The 15,646-nt window shown below is 32.8% G+C and overlaps 2 protein-coding genes across 2 annotated transcripts; one reads left to right on the top strand and one right to left on the bottom strand.

The window, feature by feature from the left end:
• Positions 1–1,958: 1,958 nt before the first annotated feature.
• On the bottom strand, positions 1,959–6,079 carry LOC121206286 (uncharacterized). Its single transcript, XM_041077135.1, has 7 exons — positions 5,435–6,079; positions 4,966–5,068; positions 3,988–4,865; positions 3,734–3,836; positions 2,894–3,639; positions 2,457–2,555; positions 1,959–2,292 (listed from the first exon to the last, which is right to left on the bottom strand). The coding sequence occupies exons 1-7, from the start codon at positions 6,074–6,076 to the stop codon at positions 2,209–2,211; spliced, it is 2,655 nt and encodes an 884-aa protein (XP_040933069.1). The 5' UTR covers positions 6,077–6,079; the 3' UTR covers positions 1,959–2,208.
• Positions 6,080–10,107: 4,028 nt separating this feature from the next.
• LOC107943848 (20 kDa chaperonin, chloroplastic-like) lies at positions 10,108–11,900 on the top strand. The gene is given in 6 exon segments (NM_001327473.1): positions 10,108–10,162; positions 10,245–10,429; positions 10,785–10,964; positions 11,052–11,207; positions 11,417–11,494; positions 11,595–11,900. Coding segments are annotated over 5 exon segments (771 nt in total). The 5' UTR covers positions 10,108–10,162; positions 10,245–10,246; the 3' UTR covers positions 11,769–11,900.
• Positions 11,901–15,646: the final 3,746 nt, after the last annotated feature.

The raw sequence follows: 15,646 nt of genomic DNA, 5'->3' as shown, positions 1-15,646 counted from the left end.
AGATAGGTATTAATTGTGATGAATATTTCATCCTATTTTTCTAAAAATCCAATATTATAATTAACAAATATTAGTAAAATATATTGCATTTAAAAAAATTATTTTATTCATTCATTTAATTTTTCATTTTTTTAACTTTTAAATCTATTTTTTACTCACAATTGATGAATTTTTTCAATACATAAATAGCTATGTGCATGATATCTTAATATTTAATTAATTTTAAAAATTTTAAAAAATTTAAAATAATTAAGAATATATAAAAAATTTAAATTTTAAAAATGAATTAAATGTTGACATATCATTATATGACAATCAAATGTGAGATATGTCAACAAAATTAATTTTTTTGAGGTGGTTTTAATAAAAAAATAAAAAAATGATTAAAATATTTTTCTATAAAATTAGACTGCAAAAACGACAAAATGTGAATAAAAAAATCATTATAAACATAAAAGTCGATTAAAATGGAATGATAAAATTTATTGAAGGATCATTATAAACGGTTAAGGTTTTGGGGGCGGGAGGCGGGGGCGGGAATATTAAAAGTAAAATAAAAATGAATTTTATTTATTTATTTTAAAATTATAATAGAAAACTATTAAATTTATTTTTATATTTAATAGTTATAGTAGATAATATTTTCTTTTGACATGGGTGTTAAAATTCAATCATAATTAAAAAATATATTATATTATATCATATTAAATAAAAAATAAAATGATATTAGACACCACATTGCCCAGAATTTATATATGGTTTTGTCTGCAACCAGCATATTCAATTAGTATTTTGTTTCTTAATTTTTTATAGTTAATACTTAATTTCATCCTAGTACTTCATGTTTTTTTTTATCCATCATTGACTTTTCATGAACCATCTATTTTTTTTAGATGCTATATTTTATTAAGTTAAAATATGGTGTATTTTATGTTTATTTTTTAAATAATTTTATTATAGGTTTTGATTATATTTGTTTTTTTTTACATAATGTTTAGAATTACCCATAATCCTTCTCCAACCCATAAATAAAAGAATAATGCGCTTCAGTACACTAAAATCTACGTCCTACTGCATTGAAATAGTGATTAAAACTCTTATATAGTATTTAAATAATATGAATTTAAACTTTGTTATCTACTTATAGTTAGTAGTTTAAATTTTGTTCCCCAATATTATAATGATGAAAAATGCACTCTAATAGTTAATACAATTAAATTTCTTCTATTAAACTCAAATTTATTACAATGTCATTTTTTTGTTGTATAGTTATTAAATGAATATTTTTATTTTTATTTTCAAAAGAAGATAACAGTAAATTTAACCAAATAATTTTAACAATATTAACAATTAGACCTGAATTTTTAGCTTGGAAAAGTACATTTGCTAAATTCCAAATATATAAAACATATAGAATTTTTGAGCCTATTTTAGGTTTAAATATATGTACTCTTTGTACTTTTGGAGTTTAACCTCTTTACTTTTATTTTAGAAAGGAGTTAATTCCACCAAACATTTCCAAACTATGACTCTAATTTTAAATTGGTCATTAAACTTCAAATCATTTTAATTACATCTCTAAACTATTAAGATTATATCAATTAGGTCATTCTATTATTAAAATTCTTAATTTAATTATTAAATGGCAGATTAAATCTTATGTAACATAATTCAAGATAAACATTTTAAGAAAAATAAATATTTTAAAAATCTTAATTTTGTGATTTTCAAAACTTTTATAGAAATTTTGTCATTTACTCTTTTATTTTTCAATTTACTTCAATGGATAATTTTAAATATTTTGAAAAGATAAAAATTTCAAATTAATTAATTGCCTCAATTTTACCATAACTTCACGTGAACTAATTGTACATGTACTTAATAATATAAATACCATTTAAGTCAAATACTTATTTTTATAAAATAATAATACTCTTATATGATATCAAAATCACATATTTAATATTTATTTTTATTACATAACAGATTCAACCTAATGAAATTGATCGAATGGCGACTCAAAAATCACCTTTTTTCTTCGCATACTTTTTTGTTTCTCTTACATGGAAAAACGGCGTACAAATATGCTGTCTGTGTGACCACTATCAATATAGGCAGATGCTATTTTGGAAATGAAACGGGGATATCATCATCAAAGCTAACTAATAAAGTAACAATTACAAAGAAAGAACAACTCTTATGTTGAAACTATTTGTTCGATGAGTCTGCTATCGGATGGATGACGTGTTCTTCAACATAATCGGCAAATCTCACGCTTGGTCGCTGCTCACACTACATGAACAAGATGGAAGTAAGATTGCTTGGTGTGCAAGAAACCATAAGATGATACTAATATGTAGTAATTTAGCAGGAGATTAGTGGGGGAGTGAGGGGAAATGGCAGATAAATGATTCAGAGATGTTTCTTTTATGGAATGAAAAGTGTTAAGTACTTACTGGGATTCTGCAGTGAATGTTTAGATGATAGTTCATTTCACTGAGTCGGGTTTTGGCAAGTTCTTCAGCATCAGAGGCTTTCTTGCAAGCTTCCTTGACCTGAATCGAGCATATTAGAGTTTTAGCACGAATTTCTGTAGTGAGAATAATCTATGACAGGTATATGGATAATAATGAAATGAAAATAAACTTTGTAAGAACGTTAAACTTCATGTCTTAGAGAAGGATTTGACATTTGCGCTATTAGTGCGTGATCTAATATGGTAAAGAAGCCAATATAGATTTTTACTGCATTAATGGTAGCTGCAGCAAAGCATCTAAAACATTCAGGCATTTTGATTTTTTATAATACTCGCAAATTATTTTGATTAAGATTTCCAGTTACCTCACTATATTTAAAAGCTAAGTATAAGAATAAGTGATCATGTCATATTCACCTGATCGATGCAAATGTTGGTCTGATCTTTGGCAACGAAAGCAGATTTTTCCAACATATTCCGTAGGTAAGATAACTCTTTAATCAAATCTAAAGCCACTTCTTCAGCATCTTGCATCTGAATTCTTGAGAATTCAAATGACCTCTCTGCATGAAGCCGAAATGAAGAACAGTTCAGACAAGTACAAATACCTCTGCATCCACGGGGGTTTCTTTTAAGGATCCCCTTTTGAAGACTAGCAGAAGGAATTCTAGGAGGCATAGAGGCTTCAACAAAGCTAGCTTCAATATGCTTTTCATGGTTTGCACATTTCTCGGTAGACTTTATGCAGTTCGCATCCGTTTCAAGAGGTAACTGATTAGCCGCCAATTTAGCATCTTCTTCTCTTGGAGAGCTTGATGACATGGCTGGCGACTGAACCACATCTTTAAGCCTAGTTTCTAACTTCTGACTTGTATCCAATGCAGAAGGTTTTACAGGTGGTCCTGGTTCTTGTAAATTCATTATCATCGGGGATTCAGCTACTTGTTTAGGAGGAGACTCTGTTGGTTTATGGTCAGAAGTACTCGTAACTGATGCTGCAACCACATCTAGCTTAATATCATCACCCTTATGACGCTCTACGGGACAACTTTTGTCATTGGAAGTTAGCATTGATGTGTCTTTGGCAGGAGTAATGAACAGTGAAAGTGGCTTTTCTTTGGAACTTTTCTCAACTTTCAGTGACTGATTATTTCCAGAAGCACCTAGTAAAGAATCAAAGAAAAAGGTTAAAAATACTTAGGCTCTGATCTAAATGTAAAACAACAGTATTATCTGAATGGAAGAAATAGGACTCACTGGAGTTTTGACTTGTTATATCAATCAAATACGGAAGCAACCGACTATAACTGACTGAACCCGGAATTTTAGATAACTTCAGATGCAAGTGTGCTTTTGGAGCCTATTAAACATCACAGCCACAGTGACATTAGCATGAAATGTCTTTAAACATTCATCTTTAATTAGTATAACATGCACCTATAGAGTCAGCAAATTAGACACTGCAAATAACTACCATAACCGGAAACACTGGTAGGTAGATGGAAGCTTACCATCTTGTTTTTAGGACTTGAGTCTGGGCTTTTAGCATGGCCCTGACTGTTATTTCTGTGAAGCGTTTCATTTGTCAACTTCTCAGTAACTTGACCTACACCTTGTGAAACATTATCCGCTGTGTTGCCTCTGCTACCATCAGTCTTGTACTTGGAGGACGTATTGACATCAGGCGGTGTCATCGACATACATTCTCCACTTAAGTCTTCAACGCGTTCCACAACTTCACCATCAATGTCAACTCTCTGCTGTAAACTGCATATTCCGTTTCCTCCCATTTCAGACAATGCAGGATCCACAGAATTCAGGTTCTGACATTCAAAGGAATTACAAATGGTGGCTTTTGGCATCCCTTGAATCTCAGACCTCTTTGTGTCATCTTCAGAACTTTCTGTAACTTCAAAATCACAAGAAGATTCACACTTATTATTAAGTGTAGAAAAATTCTGGCCCAAAACTTCGAGACTTTGAGCATTGCAAGGATGTTCAACACTAATCTTTGCAACCTCGATGTTATCTGTCGATGTTTTATTACTAGAAACCGCACCAACTAAATTTTCCTCATTGAAATGAGAATCCTCTATAGTTGAAGATAAACAATTTTTCAAACAATTCAGATTCCGGCCTTCAAAAGAATCTTGCAACTCAAGTTTCTCAATTTCTCCATTAACCACTGGCATTGAGGAAGCCTCATCGTCCCTTGAGGTAGAGGACTCGACTGATGCCGCAATTAACGGCTTACCATAATCAGTATCGTGAACCACCAAGGAGCAGCTAGTTGTCTTATCTGGCAATGATTTTGGACCATTTGAAGCCAAGAGATGCTCGTCCTCGAAACCCTTCTCAGGTTTTTGAGGGTGACCCATTGTTTGGGAACCTGTAAAGATCACATACAAGAATGTTTGTCTTAGTTTAGACAATACATTTGATTGTTTGGAAAGAGAGAAAAAGCAAAGAGAAAACTGCAGAGAATTTACCAGAATGATCTTTTTCTATATCCATCAAGTAAGGAAGCAATCTTCTGTAGCTGAATGAGCCTGGAGTTCTGAAAAGCCTCGCACGAGAACAAGGTTTAAGAACCTAGTCCACAATACACGAGCAACCAGCATTACTAAATAAAATTACCAATATATGTATAGGTACTAATAATCAAGCTGAATCAAATTTAAAATAGATGAAGCTCAAGCTCAACTCGAAACTTGATTGAATATCCATAACAATAAAAACTGAACTACTCAAATTCGCTAAATTAAAATACTTGAACTCGACTCGCTTGATAACTCAAGTTAAAAGCTCTACTCAACAATAATTCTTGTGTATTTTTCATATGGATATAAAAAACATACAATTTGAGGAGGAATTCCAAAAATAGAAACAAAACCAATAGCAAAAAGTATCAACCAAGCATTAAATTAAACGGAAAAAAAATTTATATTAAAATCTTACTGATTTCATTGAATTGTTCATGGCATCTTTCTGCTGATGAGAGCCTTTTTCACATGGCTTCTTCTCTAAGAACTGATCTGAAAATTCACCTCCGTTTCTTTCAACCACTGGTTCAGCTCCAAAGATCTCAGCATCTGGTGGTGTCGACTGCACAAAATTCTCATTCGACATATCCAACTTTTTAAAACTTCCATTTTCCAACGGTTCTTGAGTTGCACCCAAGTGAATCTCAGCAATTTGAGGTTTCCCCAGATTCTCAGTATCATCGAAACTGTCAGGAATCACTCCATCGGTGGAAGAGGGAGAGATGACCCGTCTTAAACGGAGATCTTTGATGGAAACGGCGGATAAACCGTACCCCATCGATGAATCTTCATCTGGTAAGCTGTTTTTCAGTTTCTTGACAATGGGTTGCTGATCATGGTGGTTTCTACCGTGTTGGGATTGGCTTCCGCTTTGAACCTGGGATTTGCTACGAATGAAGCTTCCAATTAACGAACGAGTTACAGGAAAGGATAATCGCTTCCGCTTCTTAGAGATTTCCTTTACATCCGCCATTGTTAAAACCCTAAACCAAAAACTGTGTGTGTGAGAGAGAAAGAGAGGCGATCGAGTGGCGGGCAGAACTGAGATGATAAGCATAACTATGGCGGGAAAGCCATGACTGAGTTTGGCGGGAAATAATATGGGTTTGGGCCACACAATTTTTATGGGCTTATCCCAATCAGGATTTATTTTTGTTAAATTAAAATTTGTCGAAGATGTTACTTATCCAAGCCCAAAAGTCAGGTTATTTGAGAAAGGTTAAAATATGTCATAGATCCTTATATTTTTTACAAATTTGAAATTAATCCATACACTTTTATTTTCAGGAATTTAATCCTATTATATTTTAGATTTTAAAATTCAAGTTAAATTTGTTAACTCTAATTAAAAAAATGACTTTATAATAAATTTAAATTTAACAAAATAATTTTAATAATGCTAACGACTTCACCTAAATTTTCGAAATCTAAAAAGCGGAAATTTAAACCGTATTTGAATAAATATCTATGATTTTGATGTATGTGTGCCTCTAATTAAAACCATCACCCGCTTGTTTTATTAGAAGAAATAATTACTATTTACAGTAATCTTTACTTTTAATTTTATTTAAACCAATTGAATTTTTCAAGCAAAATAAGACTTTGATGGATGGAAATATTTTAATCTGTTCGATTGAATTAATTAAAAGATAATATCATAAATGGTATGTCTACTTTGATCGAGTTTTTAATGTGGTATTTTTTTAAAAATATCTATTTGGATATTTAAAATATTATTTCGTGTACTATAATGGCATGAGCTTAACACATTTAACATGTAATAAGCCAATCAGTATAATTATGACATTCAGATGGGAGGTACAAAGCACCACCACAATAGATAGACTGAGGTGAGATCATATTTTGAAGGAATCAATCTTTTAAATAGGAAATTTTTTATGAGTGGAGTAGATGTAATATTCTATATCCGATTTGACTATCGGGTTCGAGTTATAGAATATTAAGTTTGTTGCCGGAATAATTACAGTTACAATTATGATACATTCCCATAATTTATAACAAATTATTCCAATTAATACATCAATATAACATGCTTTATATTTATATTTGAGGTTATACAAGCTTACGAAAGTTTCTATGATAACCTGAAACCATTTGAGGATTAAAATGTAAAGTTTTTAAGTTTTATCAAGTTGGCGTCATAACCATGAAAGTCTCATGCCGCGACATCAACGACAAGAAGATGGTATCGCGATTTTGAAAACAGTAAATTAATATCATGACTTCAAATAAGAGATTGGTGTCGCGACATATAAGTGTGAAACAATAGTTATAAATATTCTCAACAATGCATTATTATTGACGGCAAAAAATTCACACAAGAATCGGAACAATGGATCCAAAATGTCCCTTATGCCATAAAGAAAAAGGGGAAAGGATTGTATAAAACAGTGACGCCACATCATCTATATTCCTTTCCAATAGTTTTACGCCACATCAGTACTCTTATCCTGAATTTCAGGATTTTATCCTGAAAAAACTCAAATCCAAATTAAAATCCTGAAATTCAAGATAAGAATACTGACGTGGCATAAAACTATTGGAAAGGGATACAGATGACGTGTCGTTACAGTTTCATACAATCCTTCCTCAAGAAAAAGAGGACGTGGACCACTCATTCCGTAAGTGCACTTTTGCTGCGTGTGTGCTGTCTGAATACAAGTTCAGTTCAAGATTAGATATGTAGGAGAGGAGGGAGAGACCAAGGCGTTCACCATGGAACATATGGGTCCATAGGAATAAAGTAGTGCAAGAAGGTGTAACCCCCAACCCGATTTTAGTCATTAGCCTAGCCACCACTGCAACGCATGACACCATTTAAGGCATTCTCGAGCTGGAGCCCCCAGAGGAGAAGAGGAAGAGAGTAACACTAGTATTGACAAGAGTTGGATCAACTACAAGTCACAACGTTTTCATTGGATGGTGCAGAAGGAACTCCTTGGTAAGCATTAGGACACATGACTTTAAAACGCGGAGAATTGTGCGAGAAATATTCAACCAAAGCCACAGCGTCATTCGGAAGCTACTTATGGTCCGATTCATTCGGAAGCCATAACCTCAGCACTTATATGGACAAAAGACAGATCAGTGAGCAAAATCCTTGGAGGCAAGCAGAACAAGGTGGACTGGGAAGCTAAACCAATTCAGGATGACATCATAGTTTTAAGAAATCTTTTTCAATATATTGATGTTTGTAATGAGAACCATGGAGAATTGAAATGGGCTTCCAAGGAAGCATTGAGAAGACTAGGAAATCCATGATTTGTCTTGTTTTTGCCATTGTATTAAAAAAGAGAGACAGGTGGATTTTATTGTGTTATTACCTAATGCAATAAAGACGAATGCAGGGCTAAGTAAGGGGAAAAAAGGTGTGAAATTAAAAATTGATACGAGTTTGTTTGAACTATTTATGGAGTAAGTTAAAAATTTGTGATCATTTATATCAAATAATTTTTTTATTTAATTTATAATAAACTTTTATAATGTAAAAAATATTTATATTTAAATATGTGAAATAATTTAAATATTCTATATAAAAATATTTTTAAAACATCATATAAGAGTTATTAGTTATAAATTAAATGCAACAGAATCAGCGAAAATAGTCTCAACAACATAAGAGTAAGGAGATCAAGACTAAAAGTTCCATCAAAGGAAGCAATGGTCATGTGAAGCTGATACTAGAACACTTAGAATCGAAGCCTTGAAGAAGTCGCTTATGTTGTAAGCATTGGAACTATTCATGAGAAGCCAAGTGTAGAACAATTGGAGTTGAAGCTTTGAAGAAATCGTTCATGTTTGGATCTGTATGAGAAACTGAGTGCCAAGCACCCTTAGCAACGACGGCATTGCTAGATCGAGTAGGAAGAATATCAAGGCATGCCTATGAGTAAGGCACCTGAAGTTGCTGAGTAGACCACCCAAGTCTAGGCAAAGGCCCTCAAGTATAGACAAAGGCCACTAAAGACCTAGGGAGGCCCCTCAAGTGTGACAATCCTAAAACAATACCATTTTTAGAAGAAAGAGTTAAGGGATTTTTTGAACGTTTTGAATAGCTGTAAAACACTTAAAAATCCTTAAAAGTCGTCAAATAATGTTAAAACGTAAGAGAAGATCTTAAAAAGTAAAAACAAGTTTAAAAAATATATCAAAATCTTATATAATCAAATAGAACATTCCAGAAACTCTAAAAAGATCTAGCCTTGTATATAATTATATAAGCGATTTTGATCGTTTATTTTAATCAATCTTAAGGGCTTAATTGTTATAAAAGAGACCTCCCAAGAGTCCCAAAAATTAAAGTTTGAACAATATTAGTTTCTAACTTTCTGCAAAATCCTTTAGTGTATTTGTGTGCTCTTTTGGTGTGCTTGTTAGAAGCTAACCAGTAGTGCCACTAAAATTATTTAGTATGCTTAGTGTACTCTCTTAATGTGCTTGTTAGAGGGTAACTAATCTCTCTTCGATTTAGATAAAAGGCTAACATTTCTTTAACTAAAGATATAACCTAAAACAACATCTATAAAAATCATTAACTTTTAGTAAAATTTAAAAAATTATGTTACTTAATTTTAAATATTGTGTAAAAAAAATTAATATGATTGTTAAAAAGAAATATATATCAATAATTTTATAAACGTCTTACTTAATAATTTCAATAATTATGATTATGTAATTATTTTGAGGTTAAAATATGTAAGTTTTTTTTACCTGTTGATGAATATAATTTACCCCCAACATCAAATTAAAATATAATCAAAGAACACAATAGTTTTTACAGCCTCTACTTACGATAAATCTGCAAATTTAAAATTATGGAATTTTAATTTTCATTTCCTCCTTCCAGAAGTCTGTGTTTTTAGGTGCTCTTTGTGTGTTGTTCATCTTGTTCCTCGAAAGCGCGTGGGATATCCTTAACCTAGTGTCTTGTTGGGCTTAACCCGTTTCACTCCTAATCCACTCACTGGAGAGTGAGGCGCGTGATTATCAATTTTCTAGAAGTCTCTTATCAAATAAATAAAACCCATTTTAACACACTAGGGTTTTATCTTCTTTTTAAGATTTCTCCAGTTTCAAGCAACCAAACCAAACAACCCCTTATCCTTTTCAATCTTTCTCAAAGGTATTTTCTTTTTACATATATTGGTTTTTATTCCTAAGAATCATTGATTTGCAGGAATGATTTTTGTGAAATTTGAATACAGAAATGGCTACATCTCAGCTAACAGCGTCGTCAGTGACAGCATCAGCTAGGAACTTGGCTTCATTACAAGGGCTTAGGCTGTCCACCGTCAAATTCTCTTCCTTTGGAACATTAAAGCCTGGGGCTGTGACCAGCAGGTCCTTCAGAGGTTTGGTTGTTAAAGCAGCTACGGTTGTTGCCCCTAAGGTATTTCTTCTTATTACTTTATTCTTTTTAATAATTATTGGTGCTATCGCTGCTTTGTTGTTGAGTAAACTAGCTTTTTTTGGGTATTGTTTTCAATTCATGTTTACCTGTTTGCTGAATATTTTCACTTGTCGAAACTTGACCTTTTGGGGCGACTCTGAATGCTTTTTCTGTTTTAAACATGTTTTAAATGTATGAAACCTGACATGAATTGGTTGCTGTTGGCTTATTGGAACTCCAAAAATAATATCAATTTGCTACAGTTAGTGTAGCAAAGCCAATCGTTTCCGTGGATTCATCTCCTTGTATGTACACTGCTTCTGCTTACATAAAACGATCTTATTGCCCTATGCAGTACACTTCAGTTAAGCCCTTGGGTGACAGAGTGTTGGTGAAGATCAAAGAAACAGAGGAGAAGACTGAGGGTGGCATTTTGCTTCCAACAACTGCTCAATCAAAGCCTCAAGGAGGTGAGGTGGTTGCTGTTGGTGAAGGGAAGACAATTGGGAATACGAAATCGGAAAGTTCTGTGAAGGTGAGTTTTCATGGACCAGATATTCTTCTCAGTTCATTTCCATTTGTTGCTCCACTATTATACTTCAACAATGCCATGGTTGTGTAGACTGGTGCTCAGGTCATATATTCCAAGTATGCTGGGACGGAGGTCGAGTTCAATGGTGCAAATCATCTTCTCCTAAAAGAGGATGACATTGTTGGACTTCTTGAAACCGATGACATAAAAGATCTTAAACCTCTGAACGACAGAGTTTTCATTAAGGTTCGCATCCTTGCGAAATCTGTATATTCAGTTGCCATTGCAATGTTCTGTTGAAGTTTTGATCACCATTCACAAGACAGTGAGTCTCACACGTGTGAATGGTGATGATATAGTGTATTGAGAAGTAATTGATGAAAAAAGAAAAAAGGGGTTGGATATTAATATGGACTTATGAAGGCACCCGGTGGTGTGTTTGAATACCGTTGCAGGTTTCGGAAGCTGAGGAGAAAACTGCCGGAGGTTTGTTGCTGACCGAGGCAAGCAAAGAAAAACCTTCCATTGGAACGGTGAGTAACAGTTAATCAAGTATTTTGGAGGAGGGCATAGAACTTTGTGCTGTGGTGTTGCAAAATGTATTTACTTAAATACATGAATTAAATGAAACAGGTGATAGCTGTTGGACCTGGTACTTTAGATGAGGAAGGTAACCTAAAGCCACTATCGGTCTCGCCTGGAAACACCGTCCTGTATTCAAAGTATGCTGGGAATGACTTCAAGGGCAATGATGGTAGTAACTATATTGCTCTGAGAGCATCTGATGTAATGGCTGTGCTCTCTTAGTTGTGTAATAAGGTTTGGTTTTAGATTTTGAGGTTAAAACTGGATTGATTGGATGAGTTGCCGGTAAGCACAAAGATTTTGTAATTTCTTTTCCTTAAATTTAAATGGATGCAGCATTTGGTAAAAAAAAAAGATTAAGTAAAAAACTTGAATTTCATCACCACATTTGAATAACTTAATTTCTTGTAAAAATTCATCTTTTTGAAATAAATAAAATTAATTTTAAAAAATAAATGAATGACCAAAATATTTAAGGTAATTAAAATGAGTGTATAATAATATTTTATAAAATTACATTAATCTGTTTTAATTGTGTTAATATATTATTTAACCCTTTTATTAGTCCAAAAGTACCTAATTGGTATCTAAGTATATATTTCATCATCGACGTTAGTACCCTGACGACATTAACATCATTAGTTCGTGTTGATACGACATTGATGGTTAATTTGATGGTAATACTTTGTAACTTCTCAGTATGACACGGGTGGATATAAATTAAAAAGTCTTTAAAAATATATAAATTAATTAAAGAAGTATATTTTTTCTCACTTCAAGAATGAATCTAGACAAATGGCTGTCTAGATACATTTGAATCTAGACGCCTATATATTTAAATTCATTCTAGATGTACTTTTAGTAAGTTTATATATTTTAAATTTTTTTATAAAATATCAAATTTAGATTATTATTTTAAAAATATATAAAATATATACAATTAAAAATATATAAAAACCTATAATATTTTGAAATATATATAAAAGTTCATAATATATAATATATAAACTTAAAAAAATATAATATATAAATATATATAAATATTTTCACCACCAACCCTGTCCAAACACATGTCTCACAAAAGGACACCAAGTCGAACCTATCATTAGTGTCGTTTTCCCATGAACAGTTGTAAGGCTTTATCATTAATACAACCATTCTAGAACTGTAACACATTGGAGTTTGGGGTTAGAAGAATTAAGGTTTATGGGATGATTCAATGGTTACTCTTAGACTTTTATGATTTTCTTTGCAAATTAGAGTTAATGATGAGCTTGGACATCTCATATTTCGAATATTATTCCTTTAACTATTTCTGCCGTCTCAAATTTCATAATATTCCCCTCACTAAGAAAACCAGTTCATGAGGGAATTTCAATCAATACATTTCTCGACATCATATCAGGATAGATCATTTTACCAAAATTAATCTTTTTCGCTAACTACAATGTTGTGAAAGTTAAACAATCTTTCGGTCAATCCGATATCTTTCTAGCTCATGTCTGTACTTATCAACCCATTCTCAATCTCTAATCATGCTTATAACCATTCCATCATTGAACTCTTTGGTTACTCACCTGGAAACTCGTTCAACATAAATCACAAGAATTTCCATTATAAAACACCACTTTGGTAAGGGGGAGGGGGTCGTAGGGCCTCTGACTTAACTCTCATATACATATACATGTAACACAGTTTTCATCATAGCAATCATATCTCAATCATATCATTCATTTCGAGTAACTAACATTCATATTGATTTAATGCCCACTTTCCAGTTATCTCATTTTGTCAAGTATAATTATGCATGCATTCCATGTTTTCTGGATAACTTATCTATTCATTTAATCATATAAGCCATGCACATGATATCATACATGGGCCAACAAACACAGATAAGCTTATCACAATCCATACTTTTACCTCGTACACTATCATTTAGACATATCGTTACAATCATATGAATCAGTCTAAGTAATTTAACACATTTACTTAAGCTATACGAGCTTATCAACCATGATTTTTTTATATAAGCGTACGTGAATATTGATTCCATCTATATCTTTGATAAGTTATCTAAACACATGCATTCACTCAAGCAAATCAACCATTTACATCATAGAATTATCTATTAATCATAGATAAGCTCATTTCACCATGTACACATTTCATGAATCCTTATTCATACCTTTCCAAGTTTCAGTTTGTCATGACTATACTTTATTCGAATATTTTAGCATCACATTCAACATGGTCGGTGTAGCTCGGTTGGAGAGTACCTTTGTCTAAACAAAGTGGCTCTCATACACGTCGGGAGACATCACACAATCACGGATCGGTGGCATGTATAGCTGGACTCTCATACGTATGCTAGGTTAGTCTGAGAATCGACTAAACCATAGCTCTGATACCACTAAATGTAACACCTCTTACTCGTATCCAACTCCGGGAAAGGGTTCGAGGCATTATCGGACTTAAACATTCACAAACATACAAAATCAAGTTACCAAATTTCGCCCAAAATTAAAACTTTTCAAACACATGCATATTGTCCCTTATACAGGCCTTCGAAGCCTATAACATACATCAGGGTGGTTTGGGACTAAACCGAGAACTTTGAAAATCTTTAGGCAACTTAACCAATTTTCTAGCTTTGGAGAGTCACATGCCCGTGTGGGTTGGGCTGTGTGGTCACACACGTCCGTGTGGCTTGGGATACGCCCGTGTCCTCAGCCCGTGTAACTCTTTATTTATGACGTCAGCAACCGTTTAAGGGCACACGGCCAAGGCACACACCCGTGGCCAGAGGTCGTGTCCTCCACACGACTAAGACACACGACCATGTCTCTACCTGTGTGGTCAAGACTTAGGCTAATTTCCAAGCCTTTTTGTCATCTTTACATACACACTCATACACGATTTCAATGGCATTCATCATGTACATATGTCATATACTTCTCATACATAGTGAACAAGTACAATCACATAACCACATCACAAGACATTAACACATATCATGGATAAATAGGCTTACAAGCCAAAATCTTTATAAGCCATATCTCATGGGTATAAACAAAAAATCAATATAAACCAATACCTCTGGCTAATCACAACAACAGTCATCATAGAAAAACTAAGTCTCTATACATGCCACTCGCATAAAAACATTTCACGTACACATTCTAGTACTCCAAGGATAATAGCTCGATAGTGTGATGCTGCCTTCGACGATCTACAACCCCGAGCTGACTTGACAAAGCTAAAAGAAATGGAAAGGAGAGAGTAAGGTTTATGCTTAGTAAGCTCGCATGAAAATAATAAGTAATGCGATAACATGCTATATTTCATATTCTTTCTATTTAGTCAAATTCCAGCTAAGCTATTTTTCCCGAGTCATAGTCATTACATTATTTATATCTGGAGCTACGGAACTAAAAATTAAGATCTGTTAATTTTTCCAAAAACTAGACTCATATCTCTTCTTATCATAAAATTTTCAGAAGTTTTGGTCTAGCCAATAAGTACAGTTTATTATTCAAAGTCTCCCCTGTTTTCCTGTTTGACAGCTTCAACCTTTCTTCACTAAAATTTATTTATCTTCTAGTATGAGACTCGGATAATGTTCCTGTCTCTTTCTCCTGAAAGTAGACTCATTATGGATTTCATTAATATGAATTTTAACTCATAATTATTTTTTTACAATTTCTAGTGATTTTCCAAATTTGAGACAGGGGAGTCTGGAATCACTCCAACTCTGTCTCACAAGAATTCAAATATCTCATGATACAGAATTATTTTGCTTTCACTGTTTCCTTAATGTGAAACTAGACTCGTTAAGATTTAATTTAATATTTTATTAAACTTCTAACTCATTTTCACTATTTTTAGTGGATTTTCAAAGTTGGACCAATGCTGCTGTTCAAATCTGTTTTGGTACAATATAATGATCACTATCATAAGATCATTTTCAACTATCATGAACTTACCATTTCATGGATCCCTTACTCATTTTCCACAATGGAGCTCAATATAAAAGTTATTATTTTTCATGGGCAAACTTAGTCATACATTCCAAGTATAGGATAATTCCTTATCACATG

Source organism: Gossypium hirsutum, chromosome A09 (assembly GCF_007990345.1).
Source record: "Gossypium hirsutum isolate 1008001.06 chromosome A09, Gossypium_hirsutum_v2.1, whole genome shotgun sequence".
Taxonomy (NCBI): domain Eukaryota; kingdom Viridiplantae; phylum Streptophyta; class Magnoliopsida; order Malvales; family Malvaceae; genus Gossypium; species Gossypium hirsutum.
The sequence above is the reverse complement of the archived record's forward strand: the minus strand, read 5'-3'. Positions and strand labels throughout refer to the sequence as shown.

Coding starts and splice junctions, on each gene's coding strand:
- LOC121206286 (XM_041077135.1), bottom strand. CDS start 6,076: ATGCTTATCATCTCAGTTCTGCCCGCCACTCGATCGCCTCTCTTTCTC. Junction 2,556..2,893: donor CCAACATTTGCATCGATCAG/GTGAATATGACA, acceptor TGCTCGATTCAG/GTCAAGGAAGCTTGCAAGAA. Junction 2,293..2,456: donor ACATTCACTGCAGAATCCCA/GTAAGTACTTAA, acceptor TTGTTCATGTAG/TGTGAGCAGCGACCAAGCGT.